Source organism: Strigops habroptila, chromosome 9, assembly GCF_004027225.2.
Source record: "Strigops habroptila isolate Jane chromosome 9, bStrHab1.2.pri, whole genome shotgun sequence".
In the NCBI taxonomy this organism is placed as follows: Eukaryota; Metazoa; Chordata; class Aves; order Psittaciformes; family Psittacidae; genus Strigops; species Strigops habroptila.
The window spans coordinates 32406082-32433986 of NC_044285.2; the positions used below are offsets into that span (position 1 = coordinate 32406082).

General features: G+C 40.3%; 1 protein-coding gene across 5 annotated transcripts in view; it reads left to right on the forward strand.

Annotated features, from left to right (window-relative positions):
• Positions 1-27905, forward strand: part of AFF2 (AF4/FMR2 family member 2) — a 342188-nt gene that overhangs the window by 296012 nt on the left and 18271 nt on the right. For 3 of the 5 annotated variants that reach the window (XM_030498544.1, XM_030498547.1, XM_030498548.1), the window contains 7 exons: positions 8148-8310; positions 8840-9859; positions 11946-12070; positions 18079-18313; positions 20232-20371; positions 20928-20991; positions 25057-25193. In XM_030498544.1, coding sequence (XP_030354404.1) covers positions 8148-8310; positions 8840-9859; positions 11946-12070; positions 18079-18313; positions 20232-20371; positions 20928-20991; positions 25057-25193 — 1884 coding nt within the window. Of the gene's footprint in view, positions 1-8147; positions 8311-8839; positions 9860-11945; positions 12071-18078; positions 18314-20231; positions 20372-20927; positions 20992-25056; positions 25194-26555; positions 27106-27905 lie in introns of all 5 variants that reach the window. The other 2 variants (XR_003993337.1, XM_030498546.1) reach the window with 2 other exon arrangements.

The following is a 27905-nucleotide window of genomic DNA, read 5'->3' on the forward strand; positions in this document are numbered from 1 at the left end:
GCTCCCAGGGGAATCCCCTAGAGAATAAATCCTGAGGTGATGTTGTGACGCTTGTACATAGTGCACAGGTGTGAATGACTATGTGTGTGCTGTAAAGCTCTGGAAAATCAGGGTATGCCTTTTGGCACCCTTTCAAGCTCAGAGGTGTTGTGTAGGGGAAGTAAAAAAAAAATCCTACTTTCTCATGTTTTCTGACTGCTTGGTTGCTCAGGATAGTAAAATTAGCTTTCCTCGGATAGCAGATGAGACTGGAAATGTTGAGGAGTTGGAGGTGTCATGTGGATCCATCTGCACCAGTGTGTTTTGGTCCCACAGCTCCCAGTTCTCTTCCCACTGGGCTCTGTAAGCTGGATTCTGTTTTCAGTTAGAACTGAAGTAGAACTGAGTTAGATCAAGTAGGGTAGTTCATTTACAATATTATGTATCCAAGTTTCTGCCATACATGTATGAGAAAAAAAACCAACACTTTGGTTTTAGAGGTTCACTTTGGGTATTTTTTATCATGTCCACACTTGGACTCTCTGCTGAAATAAGTAAAATCAAAGTGCAAATAAGTGACTCATTAAAAAATTTTTTATGTTAACTTAAAATTATGAACAGTAGAGGGGTGAGTATGTACTTATAAACTTTCACTGAAGATTCACAAAGTGTACTGAAAGATGTAGTATTCGCATTTCCTTTGTGGAAAATAAATAAGTTCCTATGTATCAATACTCATCTCTAGCTTGATTCAGTGGGGCAATATTGATGTAATAAAATGGTTCCATTTACATCAAATGAGGCCCTTTGGAGCCTCACAGTAAGAGACAGTATTCTTATTCTTCCAGATGCCAGACAAACAGTAGCACATCAGGGCATAGTACAAATAATGCACTCTGACACTTGAATCCATTCACTAAAATATTGTACATCAAAAAGTCTACATACATTGCATTCCTTGAACAATACCATGCTCAAAAAACTGCTTCCAAACTCTGAGGTGAGCAGGGTGATGCATGCACAAATCATGGGTACAATATTGCTTTTAATATGCAAAATCCCCTTCTCTTCCATGTCAAGGATGTATGAGAGTGCTGTGAAATTGGAAGGAGAGCAATTACCATACCAATAGTTCAGAAAGTTTTTTATGTGCACTGTTAGGGATGTGCTGTTCAAACTCCTCCTCTGCTGTTTGTTTTTTATAAACAGTTTGATAAGGCAGTTTGATACATGGCACCTGTTCTTTATGGCAGATGTGATAAAGAGTCAGAACTTACTGTAGCCCAGGGATAAAACCTGGGAAAGGGTCAGAATAGGACAGTAGAAACAGTACCGTGGTTTAAGTCACATTGCAGATGTATATACTCAGTTCCACCTAGGATTTGAGGCTAATGTAATTCTTTATTGGAAGGCTTTGACCTTGTTACGGATTCTTGGCAGCTTTTTGCCACTCTATTCATTACTAATGCAAGCTGTCAATCACTTTAGTTCTGCTTTGACATAGATTGTGGCTCATAGGAGTTAGCTCTGTCATTCTTTTTATTTCTTTCATCTTTCCTATCCTTTTTTATGGTCTTTAAAGCTGGAAGTGTAAAAGGGTTATATGTATATGAAAAAACTGTTTCAGTAACTCTATCAACCTTGTTATAAACGGTCTTTGATTAAAACAGTTACTTTTGAACACAGTAAAATGAGAATGCAGCTTTTTACATGCAACATCTTGTAAATTACCCTCCCCCTCAAAATAAATCAGAGCTCCTATTTGCATTACAGTGTTTAGGATTGATACCAGCAGATCAGCTGCCACATCCTGAATGACGTATTAGAGAGGTTTTCCCTTTCCGTGTGTTTTGACATGAGAGAGCCATCATAAGTGATGTCTTACTATGCATGCTAATGTTAGCTGAAGTAACAATTTCCACACCTTATTTCATTTCACTGACCTGGGTATGATAAATATTTTAAAAGGGCTCTATACAGGTTTTCAGTTCCTGTGTCAACCCAATCTCTGAAAGTTTAAATTTGAATTCTACCAGCCTGATGATAAATAATTTAATACTAACCAATGGAAAGGCAGTGAACAAACCATTCAGAGCAATCCTTTTCTTTAAAACGTAATCTAGTGGCAGTCATATATAAGTTTGAAGATATAGATATGAAAATTCATTATAGAAAAATGGCAGCTCCTTTTCAAATTAGAAGAGACTATTACTTCCTGATAATGGTATAAGAATAGAAGGGAAATAAAACTTCGTTATTGAACAGTTATGGTATTAAATTCTGACACTAAATTTTAATCTGCTAGGTGCTGCTCTATTATTATCAGCTAGAAGAATGAAGCAGCCTTTTTACACAGAATTCAGTGGGCCCAGTAACTTCTAGTAGTGCCCCTCAGGTTCACAGTTTTTCATGTTTGTTCCTCTCTCTTATCTCAGAATAAAGTGTAGTGAGTGGGAGAACGACAGTATCCCCCAAGAGTGAGCATTACTGTCTACTCTGATAGATCCTGTAGTGTGGTTGTAGTGCACAAAAGTCTTACCCAAAGCTGGGTGCCCAATTTTCAGTGCTCTGTGCAATCAGAGTCTTTGTTCTGAGGAATTTGCTTTTTAAATAGATGAGCCAAATTAAGGATAGGCATCATAGTCTCTCTGTTACTCACTGGGAGCTGGTGCACAGATGTATTTTCTTCTAAGACACAAAGCAAAATTCATCCAAGTCCCAGTCCAGTGCCTCCATGGGAAGATCAACCACTCTGTCAAGTCTGGAGTCACTTTTCCAGCATGGACCTTCCCCTTTCCAGATTTCTTTGATTGAATTTTCCCTAAAAATAGGCCTGTGCAGTAAAGCAACCTTTGTAGAGTGCTGCTTCATGTGGAAATACATCGCCAGCGTTGATACACTGTTGACATACTGGTCAGGTCCCATCTACAATTTCCCACTGCCCAGCAGCGCTCTGCTTTCTCAAAGTTTACATTTTGGTTTCTGGGTAGAGCAATGGAACAAGTGGCCAATTCATCGTTACCCTAAAAAGGAAGGGTTGGAATGAATAAAGCTATTGTTGGAAAGCACCATCTATTTGCCAAATTCTCTTCACAGCAATTAACGTGACTACATCTAATTGGTGAAAAGTTCAGGGAGGTAGTTAAGGGATTTTTGTTCCTTGGTGAGTTTTACTGCAGTAGGCTGAATTACACACCTTTTCTTTACATGTGTATTTAGAGGGTAAAAAGCTTATTCTTTTTCTTTTTATAAGTTAATGAGTTTTAGTATTTTACATTATCTTTGTTGTAACTACCAGGTTTAATCTTGAAAATAAGTTATTACAACAGAGTAAATGATGTGTTGAAATAGCCTGGATGACAAGAAGAAAGTGTCAGCTGCATGTTGGGCCTCCAGTTCTCTAGGCAGCATAAAATCCAAACATATAATAATGCCATGTCTGCTTTAACTGGCTTTGGAAAAATAACCCATGAGTTTAAAACCAGACAAGCCGCAGGGTCACGTTTAAATTTAGGCAGCTCATCTGTACCAGTGAACCGCGGTAAAAACATGACGGTTGATGTGTGATGAGCTTGATGCAGTTCCTTACCAGGAGCCACCAGCAGACACCTGCAAGCCTCAGCTGCTCTGTAGTTAAACCTTAGCGCAACAAGTGCTGAAAAACACTGGCAGGCACTGGTGATACTGGTGTTTTTTCTCTCTTTCAAGACATTTCTCACTTCATACTTTGCGCCCATGCTGTACACAGTCATGCTACCAGGCAGCAAGGGACAGGAGAAGTGCTGTCTGCTGCAAAAGCAGGAGGGAGGTAGGTGAAAGTACTGCAGAAGAGCTTCCTTCCAAATCACTTCCGAACGTGCAGGTATCTTTCTGTCTGCTTCATTATTTGATAGCAGGGAGGAGACCAGCTTACCAACCTGCAGGCAACTAGAGACATCATCATGATGGCCTTTGCAAAAGGAGGTCTGGTTTTCCTCCACCTACAGTGTGGGTGTCGCTCCAGTGTCTCTCATCTTCATGGCACAGGAGAAGCTGCTCTGGAGAGGGGTAAGCAGATGCTGGTCCATCTGGCATGAGTGATGGGGATCCTTGCTGCCAAGTCACGGGTGTATTTTTCCTCCCAGATAGCACAGACATGGTAAGGGCTCTGGGTCAGGGCAGCCCCTGTCTGACTGCCCTGCAGGACTCACCTCAACTGCTGAGCACAGGGCTTGGAAAATGGGGAGAACAAAAGAGGAGGAAACTGATGTTTCCATTAACGTCGGAGTGGCCTTGGGCTTAGAGAATGTGAGACGCCTGTACTGAGTATGAGGATGATTGTAATACCTCTCATGTTTGCTTTGTGTGTTTGGATTGCAAGTTCTTTGGCCAAAGGACTGTGTCTCATCATGTATTTACACAGATCCCAACACAGCGGGTCACTGGTCTCAGTAGGGGCCTCCAATCTCAAGTGATAATAATGAACTGGCTTTCTTCTAAGTGTTATTTACCCAAACAATACTGTGTTCCATTGTGGAGCATTGTTTTTATTAAATTTATTTTTTTTTCAGTTCAAATGAAGTAAAAACATTGTCCACCCAAACACTGAGGAACGACATGAGTGCTCATCTCCTGCTGGGAAATAAAAATTCAAGAGTTTCAAATACCAGTGCTTCCTGCCCCCTTTAGTCACTTTGAGGACTTGTATCTGATGATAAAATGCTTTAAATCCATTTTAAACCTTGTCTGGGCTGGCATTCCTTGTCCAGATCTTAGCAACACAACAAAGCTTCCTTTGAAAGTCTCTTAAAGAGGCAACCCCCAGTTCATGTAGTTGATATTTATGTGAAGAAGTCCAATTTATTTGGATGCTTGAATGCACATTTTCAGAATCTATCCCAGCATCTTTTAAAACATGTGCTTTAACTTTAAAGCTGAAGAAGTCTTTGGGAAAAGCGCAAACCGACCTGTTGTTTTGAACTAAAAGATGTATTTTATGTAAGGAAAAAACCCCAGAAGACAACCCAGAATCTCTCTGCTACACTCATTTTATTGGAATCAAAGGTTTATTTTTTTCATGCACTTGTATGTGAAAGTTCTGTGTGTTTTCTTCTGTTCTTCTGAACAGCATTACTAGAAGTTGATTGTGCATGTAGCTATAAGCAAGATCTCTCTTTAGTATGGGGAGATGCTAGGAAAGGCGTTTTGGATCTTATCTGATTGTTTTGCAAACATACAGAGTTACTCTCAACACAAACTATATGATGAAAAGTGAATGCTTCTACTTTAAAAATGTAGATCAGCAATGATGCCTTCAGCATGAAACCACTTGATGTAGCCAAGGCATAATTTTATTATCCCAGATGAAAGACAAATATGACCTCATTGTGTTTTGTATGAAAAACATTATTTTGAGTCTGTCTGGTTCCTTCAAGCTTGCTGAGCTGTGTTATTCAGTAATGTTTGGCATATGATAATTTTCTAAGGCTAGTGTGCAGAAAGAAAAAAATAAGGCCAGGTTGGAGCTACCACCTATTTCCATGGGTTTTTTTTCTTGCCCTTTGAGTTCTTTGTCAGACAGTTGCAGTCTGCTACAGTACAACTCCAGTTTTGTGTAAGCCCATCCCAGCTACAGTGTCATTTCTCTTCCAGAGTGCTAAAAGACATAGGTTGTGTTTAAAGGCTGGAAAGGTCTGGCCTTACCTGCTGGGACACTGGCTTTTCCTTCTTTGATCTATTATAAGAGGTGATATTCTTTAAATCAGTTATCTTAATGACAGCAAACTTGCCAGCACTGACAACAGAGCATTTTCTTAGGCAGATCTGCACAGATGTGTGAGCAGCCTCACACACATCCTTCTGTATGAGGGTTGCCTGGGCATAAACCACCCCAGGCAAGGAGCTTTGTCACTGCATGAGTCTAGTGCAGGTTTATGTGCCCAGCTACAGAGATGCTTCAACTCCGTGCAGGAACCAGGCTCATCATCTCCACGTCTTCACAGCCAGCTCCCTGCTAGGGTAGTGGGAACTGGAGTTTCCAGCAAGGGTGAAGCATTAATATTGTCTTGTTCACTTCTAGTTTGGGGTGAAAACAGATGAAGCTCACAGACTTAGGGAAAAAGTAATTTCTAAATTGCAACTTCATCATTCTGATAATTCTGTAAGTAAAATTCTTTTCAAGGCTGATGTTTCATTTTGGTATTTTAGAATGGAATTGCCACATTTGCCCCCTCAGCTTTGGAACCCTTGAAGTTTTTTCTATTTTTTTTCTTACTGTTTCTTCTTAGAAACAGTTGTAATGAAGTAGGAAAACTCAGTTTTCATCTACTTGTTTTCCAAATAGAAAATATAAGGCCAAAATCACAAGATATTGAAATGAAAGGCAAACTCCCCTACAAACACATTCACTTGTTTCCTTCTTCACTGTAAAAAAAAAAAAAAGTCTTTTGCTACACTTGAGCTTCACTGAAAAGAAGGGATAAAGAAAGAAAAACAAATGTGCAAATAGTTTCTAAAAGTAATGACATTAAGTACAAAGTGTAAGATTTACCTTTTAATTCAGCAGTGATTAGTTCTCCGTGATAGTTTCGGAAATGCCAATATTTTTAAAAGCATCTGTTTGATTTACCTGTTACTTCCGTTTGAAATTTGTAAAGTAGCTCTACTTGAATCAGTTGAGTGAAGAGCCTCTGGAAGAAGGGGACGGGGTGTGGGGGGCAAGTATACGCACTTAATGAGCAACAAAGTTAGTGATCTGTAGAAATTACCCAAATGAGTAATTTTGTTTCATTAATGCACCCTAAAGCACCAAGCTGTTTTGTCAATGGGCACTGCAGGGCCATTGCGATGCTCAAAGAGACAGTTACGTTACCAACCGCGGTGTAAGGGATAGGTTTACCAACAAGGAGGGAGAGAGAAAATAGCTTAGCATAAGAAGAAAATTAAAGACCATCTATTATTGTCACAGAAGCCAATGGCAATACTTGTAAAAACTCTAGCAGAGCAGGTCACACATAGTTTTTCTGGCTTTTCCCACTTACTGATTCTTGGTTAGTGTGTTTTTTTAAGAGGGCATCTTGATGCACATAGCATTTCAGTTTGAAAGGGGAAGGAGGGCATGTACCTGGCTTACTTGAATAATTCCTGGAGGAAAGTAGAAGAACAGATAGCAGGAATGAAGGCAAAGCTGTATTAAAACTTCTAGGCATCTCAGAATCACTCAATATGAGACACACAGAGCGTATGATATATTAAGGTGAAGTATTGAATATCCATAAAGGAGTACTCGCAAGCAGTGTCAATTTTCAAACACTTTGCTTTGTCAGCTTCACAAATTTAAAATCAATCATCAAAAAGTCTCTGAATAGATCAGCTGAAGAGACATAAAACCTTATGGTTATCTCCCTGAGAAAAAAGTTGAAATTAAAGATGAGTTTATAAAGACTCAGACTGGCAGAATTTGTAGTGCTTAAAACTGGGGTCATCCAACCTCTCAGTTTAGAAATAAATGCTGAGGAAAGACAATGACACCCAGTGCATTGTGAATAAATACATCCTGGAGGACAGTTGAACATGCAGAAAAATAAATTTCACAGAGAGGCTTATTTTCAGCATGAATGCCATTTCATCACTGCATTATCATAAACATGAGAGAAAAAACAGCTATAAATAAAAAATTCTTGGGCAGTCCCTGCAGACTTGGCAAAAGTATGTAGTTTTTGTATGCCGCAGTGTAAAAGTATTCATTAAAATTAATTTTTAAAATGCCCCATCCAATATTAGTTGCCTGATGTCCTTCCTTTGATCATAAATTATAAATGAACCAGCAAAAAATGAAGAAACTATGATTCCATTAATGAATTATTTAAGTGTGATTGTTAGTGTTTGCAATCACTGGGCTAATAAGCTCAGGCTTGTGACACTGAAGTGTTTCTCATTTAAGGGTGATGATGATGGTGGTGTGATTAACACCATTATCAGCGTGTCCCGTGAAGCATAAACCCAACGGGCTCCTTTGGTGGCTATGCAGTGGCATGGCCACTGGAGCTTTCACTGGGTCTGTACTGCAGGAGGGGGAGTTGACACAGAGGAAGGTCAGTGTGAACTGGCTTCACTGGGTGGCTCCCTCCAAGGCAACACTTTAAAAAAGGCAAGGAGCATACTGACACAAGAGGCTCTTTTCCCCACAGCAGCCTGCCCGTGCCAGCGGCACACGCAACTGGCTTAGCCCATTCCAGCGGCGGCTCCGGCAGCTCCAGTGAGTCCGAGAGCAGCTCCGAGTCCGATTCTGACAGTGAGAGCAGCTCCAGTGACAGCGAGTGCAACGAGGAGTCACGCAGTGCCACGCCAGAGGTAAAGCCACACTCAGCTCGTCCCCAGCGGGTGCTTGGAGGGGGAAGCATGGAAGAGAGTGAAATCCCGCTCCCTTATAGGAGATGTTGGAGTTCTGTGCTGTTTGATGCTGTTGACTTTTTTCTCACTTCACAGTTTTACACATATGACCCACATACTCATTCTAGCTTTTGGAAGAATCCTTCTGGCCTACATTTGAATTGTTTGAAAGAAATATTTAGATTTTTGCCAGTAGCTAGAGAAGATTTTATTGACACAGTATTCAGCTGGGAGTAAGGGAAGGCAACATGACAAAAGTATGTCTTCAGGGACCAGCTAAACTTTTTAGTTGTATTAAATTTCTCCAGGGCCACATTGTAAACCAGATAAGGAAGCCTAATTAACCATAAATACTCCATAAATACTCCCATAAAACTAGCAGTCACCACTAGTTGACTGAAATAAAAGGGTACGTTAAAAACATTCTCTTTTAAAGGCAAAAGCATTGCTTCTGTGTGAGATTTGTTCCTTGTCATTCTTCCATCTGCAGCCTGAACCCCCCTCAACAAACAAATGGCAGCTGGATAAATGGCTAAATAAAGTGAACCCCCACAACAAGACCATCATCAACAATCAAAATGAGCCTCACAGCGAGACCAGCTCCCAGACCCAGAGCAACCAGCAGGCTGAAGGGCCTAACAAAGGGAAACTCAACAGCAGCCTGCCCCCGACTGATTCCAAAGACCGAGCGATCCTTAGTCCCATCCGAGAGAAAGCCAAACCGCGGGTTGCCCAGAAAACCCCAGAGGCAAAAAGCTCCAAGCAGAAGTCACCAGCTCATAATGAGCCAACTTCACAAAGGACTACTGGGAAAAAGCAACCCAAAAAGGTAGAAAGGACTTCCAGTGTAGAAGAGTATAACTGGCCCAAACCAAATAATACCAGCAACACTCCCAAAGAAAAAGACACACAGGAACCCCCCGAGCAGCCAAAGGTTCGAACTAAAGCAGCAGTTGGGAAGACCGCCCCAAGGAAAGAACCACGAACTAGCACAGGTCTCACTTCAGAGAAGAAGAAGTACAGAGGCCCCAGCAAAATTGTCCCCAAATCCCGGGAATTCATTGAAACAGATTCGTCTACTTCTGACTCAAACACTGACCAGGAGGAGAGCTTGCAGGCTAAGGTATTGCCAGCTTGCCCTGGCTCTGCCAATGGTGTCAAAGCGAAGGACTCTGGCAGTAACATCCTCAGCGTAAGTAGTTTAACTAGCAATGGCAGCAACACATCCATTGACCAGACCAGCAATGACCTGGAGGAGCAACTCTTTTCTCCTATTCCAATTGTACAAAACGAACTTCTGTCCCCACTGAGAGAATATGAAGAACTCAAATCTCTGTGGGTGAAAATAGACCTTAGTTTACTCTCTAGAATACCTGGACAAGAGCCTTTTGAGACCACGTCTGTGAAAAGTGAACCAAGAGAGGCAAATGTGAAACACAGGCGACCATCTCGAGAGTCCCCTACCCCAGCAGCTGAAAAACCACCAACAAAATCCAAAAGAAAACACAAGGTAAGTAATTTTCATTGTCTGGAGGAAAACACTGTATGCATCCTTGATGTCAGGATCGCCGTCAGTGATTCCTCACTGCACCTGCAGCAGGGCTGTAAGGAGGCCTCATAACACTAAGGTTTTACTGTTTTTACAAAGGACATACATTTACAAGTGCATTCCTGCAAATTAACATCAGAAACCATTAAAAACCAACCTCCAGCTGACAAAATCAATGAACAATGTATTTTTTTGACATTGGTCTTACAAGCTTTTTCACTGTATTTGCTCACTTACCCATTAATTTCCAGTGTTCTCTAGTCAGCAGAAGGATTCCCAATGATGAGTTCATAGTACTCCGGGTTCAGCCATACTCAGAAAACGGGAATACTGTTTGGAAGGCAGGGTTTTGCTGTCTGCAGAATTAAGGCATTTTCACCACTGGCTTAAAAAGGCATAGCTTCATTAAAGTCAATGGAATGGTAGTTGCTTCTGCTCCTGGTGAATTTAGTCTTTGTATTGTTTTGTTGTATAAACAAATGTGATTCGTAGAAATATCATTTGCTTAACTAGCTGCTTTCTCTACACAGCTACCTGAAAAAGCAAATATATTTTGACTTAAGGCGTTACGTTTTATCATGTGTTTTATGTTATTTATGCCCAAGGTTATCCTATCTCGTGGGATACGACAGTGCACTTCAAACTAAATGTGTTTTCAGAAAAAAAAACCCTGAAGTTTTATATCATAAATGAATTTTTGTAGTCAGTTTTTCCAGCTGGAATGGTTGTGCTCTGGCCTGTCTGTGAGAAGTCATCATAGCATGGGGGTTTTTATACCCCAGATTTTATAAATGATTGTGAATGTGTCTTCAGCTGTCTGTTCTAGTGGACTTCTTGAAATCCTGAGTTTGAGCAGCCCAGTGGTATGAGAGGGTTAACTAAACAAAGACAGACAATGCCAGGCAGACACAGGGTCTGCACCCTTGCCTACATGAGTCACTGCACTGGCTCCTTCCCTGTTGAATTAAGTGGAAATAATCACATGAGTAAACTCAGAAGGTTTTTACTCAGTTTATATTCTAGCTGTACACTAAAGGCAGAGATATAAGAAAGAAGGAGGAAAGAAGAGGAAAGGGATGTATAAATGTCCATGCTTATGTGTATGTATAAGTACACCAGGGTGCATACTAATTATACAATTATACTCCACCTTAGTGGAGTGTCAGTATGATGGAGACGGAATCTTGGCTAGTATGGGCAGCTAATCTGAGGGCTCCCAGGAAAAATAAAAGGGGGGAGGGGGAACATGGTCATGAAAGATGGAACCTCATAATTTGAATCAGAAAGTAAAAAAATGAGGAATCTCCTTCTGGGACTGTACAAACATAAGCTACGCTCTGGAACAGCCTGCTCAGTTGCTGTATGATTGTTCCCAAGGGGAAACAAGCCAATTAGGATGACTTGAGGATATATCAACAGTTAAAACAGGGTAGGGAGAGCCTGATTTCTGTTTCTAAATCGTGCTATTAAAAGATTTATTTTAACCATCTACTAGAGGGCTCAAAGGCTGATATGAAGGTTCCAGTGACAGAGCAGTAATCAGCTTTGCTTGTATCATCCTCATTCAGGCACAAAAGTCATGCATCAGAGAATCTTTCAAAGCAAATTTTAAACCAGCTATCACTGTTAATGACTACCCCAGCTCAGTCGCCTAGTCTTCTAGTCTTGTGAGGAATACTTACTCAGGGAAGTTTTCCCATCAACTTCTACTAAGTCAATGAGTAAAAGCTATTTACTTCAGTAGGATTTGGTGCTATCACGTCATTCCATCTGAATTATTAATTACATTACAGCACACTACAGAAGATAACTACAGCACATGAGGTGTTTTGTTGCCTAATTATCTGGCTATGTCACTTGTTATATAACTTCATGTCATGTGTTTGGAGCACGTTTAGCCCTGATTTCAGGTGCCTTTCACTTCTCTTAGACCAGTATTTTAACTGCTGCTACTGTAAAGGAAATACACGGAGATTCCTGAGCTCCTCTTAATAACAAGTGAAACTGTGCATGCTGGATTTTTCAAACTCTACCCTTTTCATTAAAGCAGACGGAAAGCCTGGATACCTTTGTTGAAAGCAAGAAGCAGCGCCTGGAGGACTCTTCAGCTTCATGCCTACTCCCACCTTGTATCTCTCCAATACCGAATCACAGATTAACCAGCACTAAAGAGTAAGTTGGGTTTTCTTTACGACTAACATTCATGAGGGATTTCGTGATACTGTTCTGCAAATGTCTTTGCTGTAGAGCCAGATGGGGTTTACAGCCCATAAGCATAAGTGAACCGGCATTGCTATTCCTGTCATTCGGGAAGAGGAACCACATGGTTTTCAGTGAGATTCATTCATCCTTCTGATGGACTGCAGGCATTCAGAGTGGCACCACAATCCTGGTGTGCTCTTTTACCCCCATACTATGTCTTTTCAATGTTCTTTATTGCCCCATCGTCCTTAACCTCTATGGCCAGAGAATACTACTAAAAGTAGGCTTTATTTGATTGCCTGGAATTTTTTTTTTTTTTAATTGTTTTCATAAGAGACGGTTCTCATTTTTATTGAACAAAATAGTGACTTTGCTGTTCACTTCAGCAGCTCTTACTCTTTAACTGTGTGTACAGCAATGCCAGAGGTGACCAACCTAAATCTTTCAGACATACGTTCTTTGTAGTTCAGCAGACATGTAATCAAATACTTTGTGCCTTTCAGAATGTCTTTGAGAGATGGCTATAATGCTTGAGCAAACAGGTGCCACATAAATAATGATTCTGATTAGTATAATCACAAGATTAACATTCTATAAATAACCAAAGAGTTCAATTCCCTTCTGTCACCAATTTTGAGCTTTTACAGTTTTGAGACAAGGCATTTCTTTCTGCTCGGACAAACAAAGGATCAAACCCTCAATGTGCTTCTGAAAACAATTTGAGTGTAGGAGTATTTAAAGTTAGATAAAGTTCAAACATTATTCATGAAATAGCATACAAATTTTAAAACCCACGAAGAAGGTTGTTTATCATTTTATTTATACTAGTGTATAAATACCAAGGACTTAACTGAAGTCCTTGAACTAAGCCCTCATTTTACTACTGAGAAAGTCAGTTGGAGTCTGGAAAAGGCAGATGAGTAGAAAGTTACAATGTGTTCTGTAACATGTTGCACGTTTGATAAACATCATAATGGGTGTTGCCTGATTGTCCTTGCTAGAAATACAATAAGCAGAGATATATTGCAGAGGAAATGAAGGATTATCCATCCCCAACACCTCCACAATCCATTAAAAAAATCCTTCTATTCTTGTCGCCAGCAAGCCCTAAGGATCCACCCCCAACCTGATGTTTCTTAATCTGAGCTTGTTTTCCAGGTCCTTAATTTGATTCCTTGCAGCTTTCAAGCCTTTGGTATTCTCTGTTAAAATATAATTGTGTCCATCAATAGTTATTTCCATATGCCAGCTTTTCTTCTTGTCTGCCTCAAGTTTTTAGACAAAATTTTCTGACTTCTTTTCCACTGCAGTGTTTGAGCCCTGGATCACACTGTATTTGTTGTTAGTGTTTTCTGAGTTCACTTGAAACAAACGCAATATTGTTTGATAATTCAGGTCTTCAGCTCCCAGAGACGTGCAACTGAATATAGATCAACATATTTCCCAGAAGATTAAGGAGCTGGCTGAACTGTGTGGCAACAAATTTCTGGAGAGCCCCAGATTGTTTTTAAGTAGTCAGGAGTGGTTCTGCTCCTCAGAGGGTTAGGTAGAGTTTTAAGGAGAGGCACAAGAAAGGGGAAGCTGAAAGTACACTCTTCAAGGGCATGGGGGAAAATAACACTTCAGTGGTAAGATGTTGAAAGACAGGCTTTGCCATTTGCTCCTTTATTCCCAAAGGTTTTACGTTTCTTTCAGAACTCCCTAAATCTCTATGTAAGAACTTTGAGAAATGAGGGTGATTCAGCCACAGGTGTGATGGTGATGTTCATCCATTAAGAAGGTGGTATGTCCTATGGTGGATGTTCCCAGTTGGGAGGAACCTTAAGTCTCTCCTGTTAGAACTTGTTAGCCAAGTTGCCCAAGGCAGCCTTCAGAGACTTTCATTGGGGTTTTTATAGGTACAAGAGTCTTTTGACAGGAAGACTAGGACCTCTAGGCTGAAATTTGGAGGCATTCAGGAGTCTGGAGGAATTGGTGAAAGACAGCCCCTCTTCCCCTTGCCTCTGCAGCTCTTGCTTGGCTCCCTGTCCATGGTTTAGCCATTTGAATACATTTCCTCATAATCTTTCCCTAAATATATGTGCTCAATAGAGCAAGCAAAGATGCACAATTAATTTTTAAAAGGTAACATGTCTAATATGGACAGTTATATGCCTAATTTCCACAAGTTTCTATGACTACGTGTACAGTTTCAGTGTAGAAGTTTCAAATGGTCAATTATGAACTTAAAAGCTGTTCACACAACCTAAGAGCTGGTTTGTATTATGTAGTCATTGCATAAGCAACTGGTTATCTCTCTGTTCCTTCCCTCGCACGCTCTGGGGCTGATGCCTTTACCTAAATCTGACATGACACTTAAAATATAATTATTCAAACAAATGCTACTGTATTTTCCTTATTTCTGACATTTCATAGCAAGTGAAGGAATAGATAACACTTTGTTTTATCTAAGTAGTTCAAGCTGAAACACTGCTGTGAAGCTGGATTTTGGTCAGGTCAGCTGCCCACTTTGCAGCAGAGGATTATTTATTTATTTACCTGCTTGCCGGAGCAATTTTAATTTAAGCATTAACTGTATGTGCTGCTGAATACCTTTTATATTTGAATACCTGATTGGTAGACCCAGTCCAGAGCACTGTTGGCCAGCATTTGGCAGTTTGTAACAACGCAGAGTTATTTGCTGATGCAGAATGTCTGAATTTCAGACTGGACTCATACCAGTGAAACATGCTTGCCATCTAGCAGGCACACTGGAAATCTGTCTAAGGCAAGCATTTCATCCTGGTTTTCAAGATGTCCTGTTCCCTTTTGTTTGACCTGTAGTTAAAGATGCACTTATACTTGGCAGCGTATATTAGCCAATCCCTTGGGTAGTCACAGCCGTCTATATGCGGCATTTCATTGTGGACAGGGAAAATAGAGGCAAAGGAAAACCAAGTGATTGGTGTAGATAATGGTTTTGTGTCACTAGTAAGCCAGAGATACCACTGCATACATACCACAAGGAGTGGATAAAGAAAGGGCAAAGAAAGGGAGCTTGAAATGTGAGAGTAGATGGAAATTCTCTCCCCTTCATGCAGTGACCTCTTGTTACCTGCTTTCTTGCTTTCTGCCCCAAAAGAAACCAGGTTGGAAAAAAAAAGCAAATGGGGATGCTTCTTGGTGTTTGATAATTGGCCTTTTCAGTCGCGAAAATTAAACCCTGCAGCCACAAGACCATCAGTTCTGCTTGTATTTTTTCCTTAAACTTTTATTGTGTTTCTCCCTAGATTTTAAATATAGTTTAACTAACAATCATGTCAGCAAATTAAACCATTGAGTCTTGGTAATTATTGCAATAAATTCATTCAAAATTAGCGATTACTGCAATCAAAGACCAGTTTCTTAGGCCATTAACAGCCCAAAGCGAAGTGACAATCTGGTTTACTGCTGGTAACAACCTATTTCATGGAGGTTATTGTTAACATAAATGCTTTGGTGTAAATCTTAGGGAGGTAACATTGCTAAATAAATTATCAGCCTACTTCCTTCAAAAACTCATAAGCTTAAGTGGGCAACAGGGAAAAAAAGAAAAGAAAAAAACCTAAACCAAATAGAATTATAACCATAAAGTATTGGGGTTTTGAGTTATATAGAAAAAAAATATCCTCAAGTTCATTTTCGCTTTGTGGTTAAGTCTTCCCACCCACAGAATGACTTGTGTGCCAGAGCTGAGGAGCTGTATCTGTATTGTGGTTTCCCCTATCTCTTATTTAAGCCCAGAGATGGAGAGAACTGGTGAAGTTTTAAAGCACCTACAGCCACCTTAAGTTTGTCTGATAATACTCTCTAATGCCTCCACCTCTGTGTAGCAGCTGAGGAATGTTGCTTTATATGTGCCTTAAATTTCCCCGTGCAGTTGTAGACTGTGTGCAAGCAACGGAGTCCTGCATTAGCCCTGGAAATATCCATGGGTGTGCTGAGGAACCTCACTAGTGGTGCAGCGTCAGATCCTAAAGGGGTCTTGGCCAATGGCTCAAGTTTTTCTTCACATGTTTTTGAGATCTGCCAGATGTCGTTGCTCTTCCCTTTGCAAAGCTGTACCAGGGAGAAAGAAGACCTCCACACACCTCCATGCACAGGGGCACAGAAAACCGCTTTGCTCTCTGCTCCCACACATATGTGCATGTTCAGGATTCCCTGCATAGGACACTCATTTGGGAGGCAGCGGGTTTGGATTCTGCTCCTGGGTGTTTCATTAACTGTGTCTGCTTTGCCTCTGTACAATCCAGTAAAACGTGCATGCTTTGTTGGGACAGTGCTTGCCCTCCTTTGGAAAACTTTCCTCTGGAAGAAGTTCAGAGTGTTATTGTGCTATAGCTGTGGTAACTTGTCTGAGTTCCAAAATGCCCTTTGGGGGTCAGAAAGCTAACAGATGGAGTTGTGAGTGAGAACTGTTTGGAGGACATGTTGCAGGACCACATGCACATAAAATCAGTCTCCTCAAAGAACTGCCAGTCTCTTCCAACCTGGTTGCTTTCCTTTGATCAGGCCCATGTGTTTTCTGAGCAGGACATGATTCATACCAGTCCTACTGTAAGGCAACATGAATTTCTGTGCTTATTTGATTCCTTTAGTCTGAAGATCTTTAATATCAGAGTTTCAAATCAGATACTTTTAACTCTGCTTCACTCGAATTAAAATAGTTTTGAGAAGAGCTGTAAAACCTGAAACATGGCGAGCTTGTGTGATTTTACAGTTAAGCTAAAATATTCTTCTATCAATCACCAGATTTTGTATCATATTTTTGTATTTCCCAAAGTAGGGGAATGACCAAAGCAGGTGTGGATCCTGATACTGTTGGCGAAACTGCAAAAGAGGCCAGGGTGGAATGAGAGAGAGCTCCAGGATGAGGAGCAAGGAAGCTTGGCTTGCCTTCTCCTCTTTCCCTGGTTACTTTAAGGCAAAGTAGATCTATAATTCCTGACACTGACTGAAAGTGACTGGGAAGGAAACATAAATTCTTTGTGACTTAATTTGTTATTGAAATTTTGGTCAATAATCATGAAAAGCAAATGACCGTGTAGCACAATATTAGATGTCTAACAAAAGATTAAAATTCAGGTTATCTTCATTGACTGAGCTAGGACAGTACCCAAAATAAAAATCTATGAGTAGATTAACATGTTAAACAGCAGGGTGTTGGGTTCTGTTTTTATCCTTTTTGATGGATTTGAGGGGAGAAAGGTCTAAAAGGTTTTTTTTGTTTTACTGTGTATCACAGCTGCTACTTCTAGCCGGCTAACAATTTCTGTACATAAAACAGACAATAGATTATCATATTACTTGAGCTTTCATGTCAAAACCACATTCATTTTCTGAATCACGTTCAATTCATCAACCAATATTTGCTCAAGGGTTTTGCCAGCTACAGTGTATCATTTTAATATAGTGTTGAACATTGGTTTTATTCTAGAGGTCAAATAATTATTATCTTGTTATTGTTACGGTTATCATTTTGTAGTTGTTGTAAATTATTTTTTTTGTTCACATGCCATGTGCTGTTATGCTTTTTGCAGAGGTTGCTTATGTGGGCCCTAATCCACCTCTTAAGAAGATGCTTAATGTTAAACACATAAATAGTCATACTTGATGTCAAAGGAACTAACCCCATGCATAAAACTTTCTAGCACTTTGCTGAATCAGAACCTCTATGACCTCTTAAATGAAGACTGACTCAAATTAGCATTTAAATTGGGTGCAATTTGTACTAATGCACTGGAAATTGTCCTCCAAAGCAGGAGGTTTCTGCAGCTATTGAAAAGGCAGAGGTAGCTCTTCTTTTTTCCCTGCCTATTCCCTTTTGATGTAGTTCGTAGGACATGGGGACTGCAGGACATATTTGAGGGTAGAGCTGGCTTCTCAGTAAATATAATCTTGGTGCTATGGAGGATTAACCAAGGTTCTTGAAATGCAACTGGTTCTTGTCTGTGTCCCAGGAGCAGTGGTAACTCAGTGAAAAAGGTGGCAAAGAAAAGAGAAGAGAAGCTGTTCCCTCCACCGTTATCCCCACTCTTGGACGAGCCTGTGCACCGGCGGCACAGCAGTGACAACAGCTCCTTCAGCCAAGAGACCAACATCACAAACACCTCTCAGACCAGCAACTCTTCCTCCTCTGTTTCTAAACACAGAAAGAATGAAAATAAATCTTCTTCTAACCCCAAAGGAATGTGTGTAAGTAACTGACCTCAGTTGCTGAAGGTGAACAAGATAAAATTAACTTAGCTTTGTTCTGTTTGATATTTTTCCCCCCTCAGTATCTATTTTTAAATGCTTATGTAGCCCCACTCAAGATCAACAAGGAGTGGATCTTTGCAGAGCTGGGCATAAGCAACTCAAAAAGCTCAATTTTTAGGTCAGTGTTAAGCATTTGCTTGGCATTGTGTATCGGTCCCAGAGCCTCAGAGGAGAGCTTTGCAGCCACCAGCTAGCTGCAATTAGTCCCTTAAATCTATAGCTACAACACACACTCTTGAAAAATAAAGCTTCAAGAATTTTGATATCCATCGCTTGAATAATTTCCCCAAATTCTCAGCCAGAATTAAGTACTGTAGTTATACTGAATATTGTGGCCTAAACTAAACAGACAATAAAAATCTAACAAAAAGCTACCTGTCCATAGCATACTCAACATGGAAATATCTTCTCTCAGGTTTGCAGGCTCCCAGCTTCCAGCAGTTAGGTTTATTTACATCTAATCTCCATGAATTATGTATATAAGCTTTTAGATACCATGTAAATAGTTGGGGTTTCCACCCAAAAAAAAACCCAACATTATGTTAGGGCCATTTCCTGTTCAAAGCAATTCTTTCTTGCTTGCTTTTCACCAGATTCAGATGATTTTTTTTACAGAAAATACATGAAAAAGAGCCAAGCCTAGAAACTGCATAGCAAATTCACTAAAAAAAAAAGTAGTGTTTCACATCTGTTTGTCATCCTTTTTTAGGTGAAACAGGAAAACTTGAGGGTTTGGGCCCATTTAATAAATAGTCCTCCCTCTGGAGTTTCAAACATATCATTTAGTATCCGACTGTATCTTAGTATCCCTGTCAAAATTAAAAGACGAGAGAAAATTCTGCCACAGAAAAGGACACGCATAGCCCCGTTTTTCACAGTTCGACGCTTCGCGAGAGGTTGTTACCCTGCACTGTGATAGTAAAACTCACAACTTGCATTGGATCATAGGTGACAAATCACCTTATTCATTCATCCCTGTTGCTTTCTGATATCATTGTGTCACTTCAAGCTGCGAGACTAATACACACACCTTCAACTGAAATCAATGCCAAAATGAACTGCATATGTCAGCAAATAAACAATGCTATGTAAACAGCAGGGCCACTTCCTCTTGCTCCCAGCATCTCTAGTCAGATTTATCCTTGGTTTATCTATTAACCTGATACATGACATATTTGTCTTCTAAAATATGTTAGACTTCTTTTCCTAGTTCATTGGTTCAGCTGTAATTTAGTTTATCTGGCTGTGGACCTAGCTTGCAAGTTGCAGTTGCCTAATTTAAATGTTTCATTTACGCTTCTGGTTTTAATCAATGCAAAGTCACAACTCTTGACTTCTGCTTTCCTTTCTTCTCTCTGTTCTGTGTAGCAAGGGTGAGGAAACCACTCCTTGCTGAAATCTGAGCAGACTTTTCAGACACCTTACAGTTAGCTAATGTTAATACAAAAAAATAGTTACATTAGTGTGATACTGCTTGAATGAAGTTGAGTTTACATCCAGCCCTTCTGCATTGGATTTCCCCACCATTGCTTTCAGCAGTATCTCTAGTCAGTAACTCTGTGGTATCTGGGCTGACTTCATCTAGGAGTGTAAGTTAATGAGTTCAGGTGATGGGTCAGAGGTAGAGTCATATTGCCTAATTAATCTAATAGGCTTATTAGATTAATTAATTATAAACGTTAGAAGTGGTTTTGTGAGGTAACCTGGATGTAGTTGGGTATATACAAGCGCTAATTTGTGCCTTAGCCTTTTGTTTGGTTGGTTTTTTTTCCTGAGGAGTGGATGTGAACAATTCTATTGCTGGAAGCTGTTTGCTTGAACTATGAAGAGTTAGTAACAGTACTTTTTTATCTAGGAGGAAGAATCTCACAATACACCAACAGCCAACCCTCTTCTTGACACCAGCCATCTAGAAACGGACATCTGGTCTGCAATGCCAACTCTTTCCAATGGGAGTTCTGAGTCCAGAAGACCCAAAATAACATTTGATGATGTGTAAGTATTATTGGCTCTCTGTGCTAGCTGTACGTTATGTAGCTGGGATTTTCATGCAAGCAGAGGTCCCAGTGAAAGAGCGTATCTTTGATGAGAACACTAGCATTGGGCACCTGTGTGGATAGTGCTGCACAAAGGCACACACAGTTTTAATCTTTACAAATGAACTGTTGTCACTGATTAATGAAGACTCAGTTGATAAATATTTTTAGATCATGAATGTTGATTCACGGTAATTCTTCTTTTTTTTTAGTTTTATCTCCTCTAATGGAAACTTTTTATACTTAATTAGTTTAAAATATTTTTCCTTTTCCTCTGTTCAGCGCACATTAACGGGTCCTTTGGGTGGCCAGTTTCTACAGCTAGTTATTTTGCATTCTGGTCACCCATCATATCTTTGCTTACAGCAGCTTCAGATTAATATCAGGTTAAGATGCAGAGCTAAGTGGGTGTATATGTTGAAATTGTTCTTGGAAGCAGTCAGCAGTTTTCTCAAACAATGTTTGTCCAACTGTATGAAAATGAAGACTTGAAATAATTGATTTTGTCTTTTTAGGCTTCACAATGCGGATTATTATATGCAGGAGGCTAAGAAGCTTAAGCATAAAGCAGATGCATTGGTAGGTTGACATGGGGGATTTTTGTCTCTTTCCAGTGTGGAACTGGGTGTTACAAAAATGTCCATTCTGAATGTCATCTAAAGTCTCAGAAACCAAGAGGAACCCTGCTATTGGCTAAAGCATGCTTCAGGTTGTACTCCATAAGTACACTGTCCACAGCAAGTCAAACCCTGAGCACCATTTCTAGCCTTTAACAATTCATTCCCCCCAAAAAAAGAAGCTCCTTACAATAGTTGATATCTCTTCCAAGGAGGTGCAACAGTTATGCTGTTTATGAAGGATGTAAGATAGTTTCATGGAAGATGATGTGTACTTGAAATTTGTTTTCCTATTCACTTTGTGCCTAAACCAAGTGTGTTGAAATATTCCATTACAGAAAGTTAAGAAAAGCAGATCACCCTCCACCCCATTATCTTGTGGTAAAACTGTTTGATATTTCCAATCCAGTTGTTTAAAATTTGCAACAATTGATTTTTAAATAATACATTCATTTTTATTGCATGCTTTTAGGCTGGTAAATAAAGACTCAACACACTACTTCCCAAAATATTTTGCAATGAGGTAGTTCGATGCTGGAAAAGCTTTTTATCTCATTTTACCCCAGATGAAATTCCAGTAAGATTGACCTAATTTTGCAAAGTGTTTTGATTTTGATAAAACTACTTAATCTGACAGACTAGCATAGCTTTTTCAGTCCAAGCTATTGCTAGCACTGAAGTGCCTTTAATAGCCATTTGCTTTGCAGGTAGGGACTTCACTCCAGTATGCTACATAGAGTACAGAACAGCAGCTCATTTAGGCAGGCTTAGTGGAACTTGACTCCTCAATTTATTTAAAGTAAGATGTCTAAAATGGAGTGTAGCCATTCACTTTGCCCCTCAAAATCACAACTGAAAAAGAACTGGGTGATTATTCACCTCTTGCTTTATTATTTGGCGGGGGTGGGGGGAGTTGCATGCGTATTTTATCATTCCACATCAGAGATTTTGTTCTTGGAAAAAGTGTTTGTCAAAAAAACCAAACCAATCACATGCTATGTTTCTAAACACCAAAAAAAAAATAGAAATTAAAATAAAATGGCTTTCCCTTTGCTGTCAGTGAGCTGAAAGAGAGTTGATCTGTCAAGCTGCCTGCTTCCGCTTTCCAGGCTGCCTTTTGACTTGGGGCACAGTGTTACCAAGTGTGTTTTCAGTGGGAGGTGGGTTCAGGTTTTTGACAGCCTGCCATGGCTGTCAGTAAGTGAGCAGTCATCCCTCCCGACACGTCCAGTTGCAGGAGGTGGCCTGAACTGATGCCTGCAGCCCGGCTCAGCAGATCATGTTCAGCCAGAGCCCTCACATCTGCATGCTGAAAGGGCTGGCAGAAGCAGACTGACAACACCTCCCACAGCTGATTGACCTTTAAGGAAAATACACATGGTTCTGGCACAGGGATGCCTGCTTCATGCTAGCAAATATTTACAGGCTCAGGCTCCTGATGATCTCAACATGCTATGTCAATCCACTTCCCTCCACAGCCTCATGCACTAAGAAAGTGTTGACCTGTCTCCCATCCTCTTACCTTTGACTATGCCTTGTGGAATCAGGGGTGTTTCTCAAGCAGAACTAAGAGGAGCAGGCACAGCACATCATGCTGCTGCCTGCAGGCAGGCCTTGCCTGTCGCATGCAGTTTGACACCCCGAGTGCGCTTACAGGAATGTGGGGCCATATGCTACAATACAACTTGTTGGCAGACAGAAATACCCATGAACAAAGTATCTGCTTTTTCTTTCCACTGTTTAGGTCTCGACTTCTTTTTTTTTTCCCAACCCGATACAGCTGCACACAAATTATCTCCATGTAACACATTTTCTGTGCAATCCCGTAGCGTTAGTTGTCCTATGGAAACAATTGCTTCTGGTTACTTGGTGCTGACATGACAAAGCACACACAGCATTGAAAGATGTGTTGCAGTGGCTAGAAAGATAATGCATGTGACCTCAAAATGTGTCAGCAAATGTTAATGGGATTTGTGGCAGTGCTCATCCTGAGCTTGTATGGAAAATAGATTTCTGGTGAAGGGCAGGCTTGGGGAAGAGTGGCTGCTCAGAGGAAAAGGACCAGGGGGTGCTGATTGACAGAGCTGAGCATGAGCCAGCTTGCACCCAGGCATCCTGGCCTGTGTCAGCACTAGTGTGGCAGCAGGGCCAGGGCAGTGATCATCCCCCTGTACTTGGCACTGGTGAGGCTGCATCTCTAATAGTGTGTTCAGTTCTGGGCCCCTCACTACAAAAGAGACATTGAGGTGCTGGAGCGGGGCCAGAAAAGGGCAACAAAGCTGGTGAAGGGTCTGGAGCACAAGTGTGATGAGGAGTGGCTGAGGCATGGGGAGGGTTTAGTCTGGAGAAGAGAAGGCTCAGGGAGGACCTTACCGCTCTCTACAACTGCCTGACAGGAGGTTGTAGGGAGGTGGGGTCGGTCTCTCTCCCAAGGAACAAGCGATAGGACCAGAGGAAACGGCCTCAAGCTGCACCAGGGAAGGTTTAGGTTGGATATTAGGAACAATTTCTTCACGGAGAGGATGGTCAGGCATTGGAACAGGCTGCCCAGGGAAGTGATGGAATCACCGTCCCTGGAAGTGTACAAAAACTGTGTAGATGAGGCCCTTAGTGGCATGGTTTAGGTGGACTTGGCAGTCCTGGGGTAATGGTTGGACTTGATGATCTTAAAGGTCTTTTCCAACCTAGTTGATTATACGATTTTGTGTCTTATGGGAGCGACCCCAGGAAAACCTATCTTTGTCTGGATGGCAGTAAGGAATCGGCTAATGTGGACGGGCTACTGCAGTGGCAGCTGACTGTAGCATATGGAAGAGATCTTGGAGACCTCACTCTGTTCTCAGCTGAGCCGTGATGAGCTGGAGGAATTCCACCTACTCCACTGGAGTCAGCGTGGAGCAAAGGGCAGGATCAGATCCTGTTTCTGGCGCAAACTGTGTCTCTGCACTAAATATGCTTGCAGCCACATTCCTGCTTTTTATACCACAAAAAGTAATCTTTGGAAGACTTGAAGCAAGGAATTCAAAGAATATGCTGAGAAGTGGCCATTAGAATAGAGAGGAAATATTTAGAAATATTTCCCCTTTTGCGGTCATTCAGGTAATGGCTATCAGTTATACAAAGGCTTTGTATATAATCAATGCACAAGAGCAGAACTTGAAATTAAAGGTATGCAGAGGGAACTAGTTAGAAAGATTGCTCAGAAGTAGCCACAAAGGCACATATACTGTTACCTTGCACCAATACTAAATGTTCTGCTTAATATGTTGCTAGGACAGGCTTCCATTTTGTGAATGGAAAACATATGCAGATGCATCAAAAATATTTTGATAGAGACATACAAAGAAATTTTTAAATTATTTAAAGTATATTGGATCTGTTATATCAAATGGCACATTAGTAGAATTCTTACATCCAGCTATCAAAAATTGAAAATGTTAAATACTGTTATAAAATACTTACTATAAAAATGTCATATATAATATTCATTACACATAAAAAAGAAATCAGTATGTCTAAGTCAGTTTAATCACAACCATTATGAGGACTAAAACCTTTTGCAATAAAATCCTAGTAAAATAAAATATTTAGCAGTGCTATATTTTCTCCCTTTTTTTTCCTGCTCTTTCGATCATCACATAAGTGATGATATTTTTTTTTGGTCAGCAGTTAACAGAATGTGATGTCTGACAAGTGACATGGAGTTGTAACTTGACATTCAGACTTAGTTCAGATATCGAGGAGGAATACTGATTTGTTCAGACATGCTTACTGTCCCTCATTGCCTGTATAAATCCATGTGTGTCAATGGACATACACTGACTTTCCTCTGTGGAGCTTTGGGCCGTATACTACCTGAAAAGATTTGGTGAAAACATAGCCCCTGCCTTAATTACTGTATGAATTCATCCATAACTACCAGCGTCGCTTTGCTTTCATCCCAGTGCTACTGTTGCTTTGTATAATGATCTGTCTACCTAGAAGTTAAAGCTGAAGGATTTTCTTGATGGTGTCATTCCCATTTCAGCTGGAGAAGTTCGGCAAAGCAGTGAATTATGCTGATGCTGCCCTCTCCTTCATCGAGTGCGGGAATGCTATGGAGCGAGATCCATTAGAAGCTAAATCTCCATACACCATGTACTCAGAGACTGTGGAACTCATCAGGTTAATGTCCTTTCTGTGATCATTTTCATCATCTCATTTCAGACATAATTAGAACCTGCTATGTTTTAAAAAATACCATTTCGACATATTAATGATTTGTCCAAGGCATCTTCATCTCAGAAGTCATCATAATTAGTTCTTGCCATTTTATTAATGTCATGGAAAATTTATAATTGATGGACACTGCTTTTATAAATTATCCCCTTTAGAGGTTATAATGTGAGTGTTATAATTTGCAATATTCATAAAATTAAAATTGAAATGTAGTGGGTGGAAGTAAAGTATAGTAATTTCACTGTTTGGCAATGACACTTGTCTTTTAAAAGGTGTAGTTTTATAATTCAAAACATTAAAGTGAGTCTATCAGGATTTCTATTACAAACCCTGTTTTTAGAGGTTTATAACTTGGCTGTTAAAAAAAAAAAAAAGCTGAAACTTGGCACGTAAGATCATACAGAAGAAGCTTTCTGCATGTATTGTATTAAGGAAATATATTTTTTAATGTTAAAGGAATGAGAACCAGCTGAATTAGTTTAAATACAGTTTTGTAGGCTTAGAATATGGATGAGAGAGCCTTAATTTACTAATTAAATGTCTGAATTATTATTTTAAAATCTGCTACTATTCCCTGTAGCTGTTTCATAGTCTTGGCTCTGTAGAAATAATGGTCTCCTGAGTAACTAAGGGCTTGTTTGCTTTACTTGCACAAATTACCAAAGTGAAATCAAGCAGGATTAAATTTACCTGTAAGTAGAACAACAGGATTTTTCCTCTTCGCTGTGATGCACCTTTGGTTTCTCCAGTGTGTGCTGGGAATATCACCATTACTGTCAGTGTAATTACTGGTAGTTTACACAGAAGAAAGAAAAGGAGGCAAATCAGGCCCTAAGTGTTTGATTTTTAATATGACAAAGGTGATTTTTTAACATGCCAGATTAGCTATTGGGGACTGCCAAAAATAATACATGTTTTACGTTCTAAGCAGGTATTTACATAATAAAATGTATTAAATCTTAAGAAGCTCTTACTCTCAGGTAAATAATACGCTTGTTAAATGTTTAAAAACATGTTTTTACATTCTACACTTCGTAAAGAAAAAAAGAAACTCTGAAGAGATTACTTGACAAAAAAAATTATGTTCACTCAACATTCAGGACCCAAGTTAAACTCTCGAGGGCAGAAGGTTTAAGAAAAGGAGCTGTCTACCTCTGCCTGCACTCTGACAGTGAACAGCACAGTACTTTGTGTCCTGAACTACATAACTACAGTTGTATGGCAGGATAAATTGTATTTAAAGAAATATTCTTTAAAGAAGTGAGAGCTTTTTCATAGGAGCCCATGTGTATCTTTTTTTTTTTTAAGAAAACCACATGGCACAGTTGAAAGTGTTCCTCAGCCCAGCATTCTGTCTGTTCAGAAGTGGATGCACCAAATATCTTCATTCATTCGAGAGCCACACCACATGCACCAGTTAACTGGGAGAATGGCAGCTCTAGGAGTAGCTGACAAATGGGTGATACCTGGATGGAGTCAGCTGCATGTATAGCTGCATCTTGGAGCAACTGGCACTCCTCAGCGTATGCAGCCCCGCTGCCTTGATCCTCCCACCAGCTCCTGTATCAGCACAGTTCTGCTGCAGGCTGTGTGACAGATAGACCTTGGCACAGAAGCAGCACCTGAACTGCTTTTGGATTGCTTTTTGAACTGCGTTTGGCTCTAGAAGAATCTGGAGGACTTTATTATAGTAGATCTCAAATTTCTAAATAGTTAAAGTCAGGTGAGATTAATTCCACCACCTACCATCAAAGGTAGAAGTCAACTTATCAACTCTTCTATGCAGCATCTTGTGAGCAGCCAGTGAGAGACTGATTTGCCATTTAATTGCTGACAGTGGTCAGACATGATTGCCCAGGTGAGCAGCAGGCTGGTACAGGTTCGATACATTCCATGGACAAATTCACTGCAGCAGTGGGCTGCAGTGGGTGCTGAATGTAGAAACCAAGAACGCAGCTGTGCACACGCACTTTCTCAGTGTGGCTTCTAATGTTAACATAGATTTTTTTACAGTGAGATAAGAAATAGGAGTCTTCTCACTTTTACTCCTACCTTCATGAGAGGCACCGTTTGCCCCTTTTGCATTAGCTGTGTCTGCCCTGAGTATCTGCATCAGACACCTATTTGTGAAAGCAAGTGAAGCATCAAGGAGATTGGGAATATCAGAGATCTGACTGTCAAAGGTGTTTCAAAGTTAATGGTAATGCTAAAATCCCTAATGTAACACTGGAAGTACGAGAAACATATTTATTCATGTTTGGTCAGATTTATTCAATATGACTGGAACAACAATACGAAAGAGCAGGTGAGATAGGACATGGAGGAAGCACATAAGGTGCTGTGCTACAGCTGCAAGCTGGGGGCTGATGATGGGGTGGTGGGAGGAAGGCAGAGTGAAAGCAGCACTGCCTGCCTGCACTCCATTATCTCCTTGTAAATGAGAACTCATCAAGACTGCCTTAGATACCTTAAAACTTTCTTACGCAACGGTGAACCCTATTACTGATTCTAACACAAGTACCTGTGAAATTGCATTAGGGCTCAGAACAATGATTTTATGCGATGAATTGATTTTCAAGAGACTAAATGCATGGAGTGGAGTGTGCTCAGTTAAAGGGGGAAAAAAGAGAGGAGGTAGAAATACTCAATCTTTGGTGA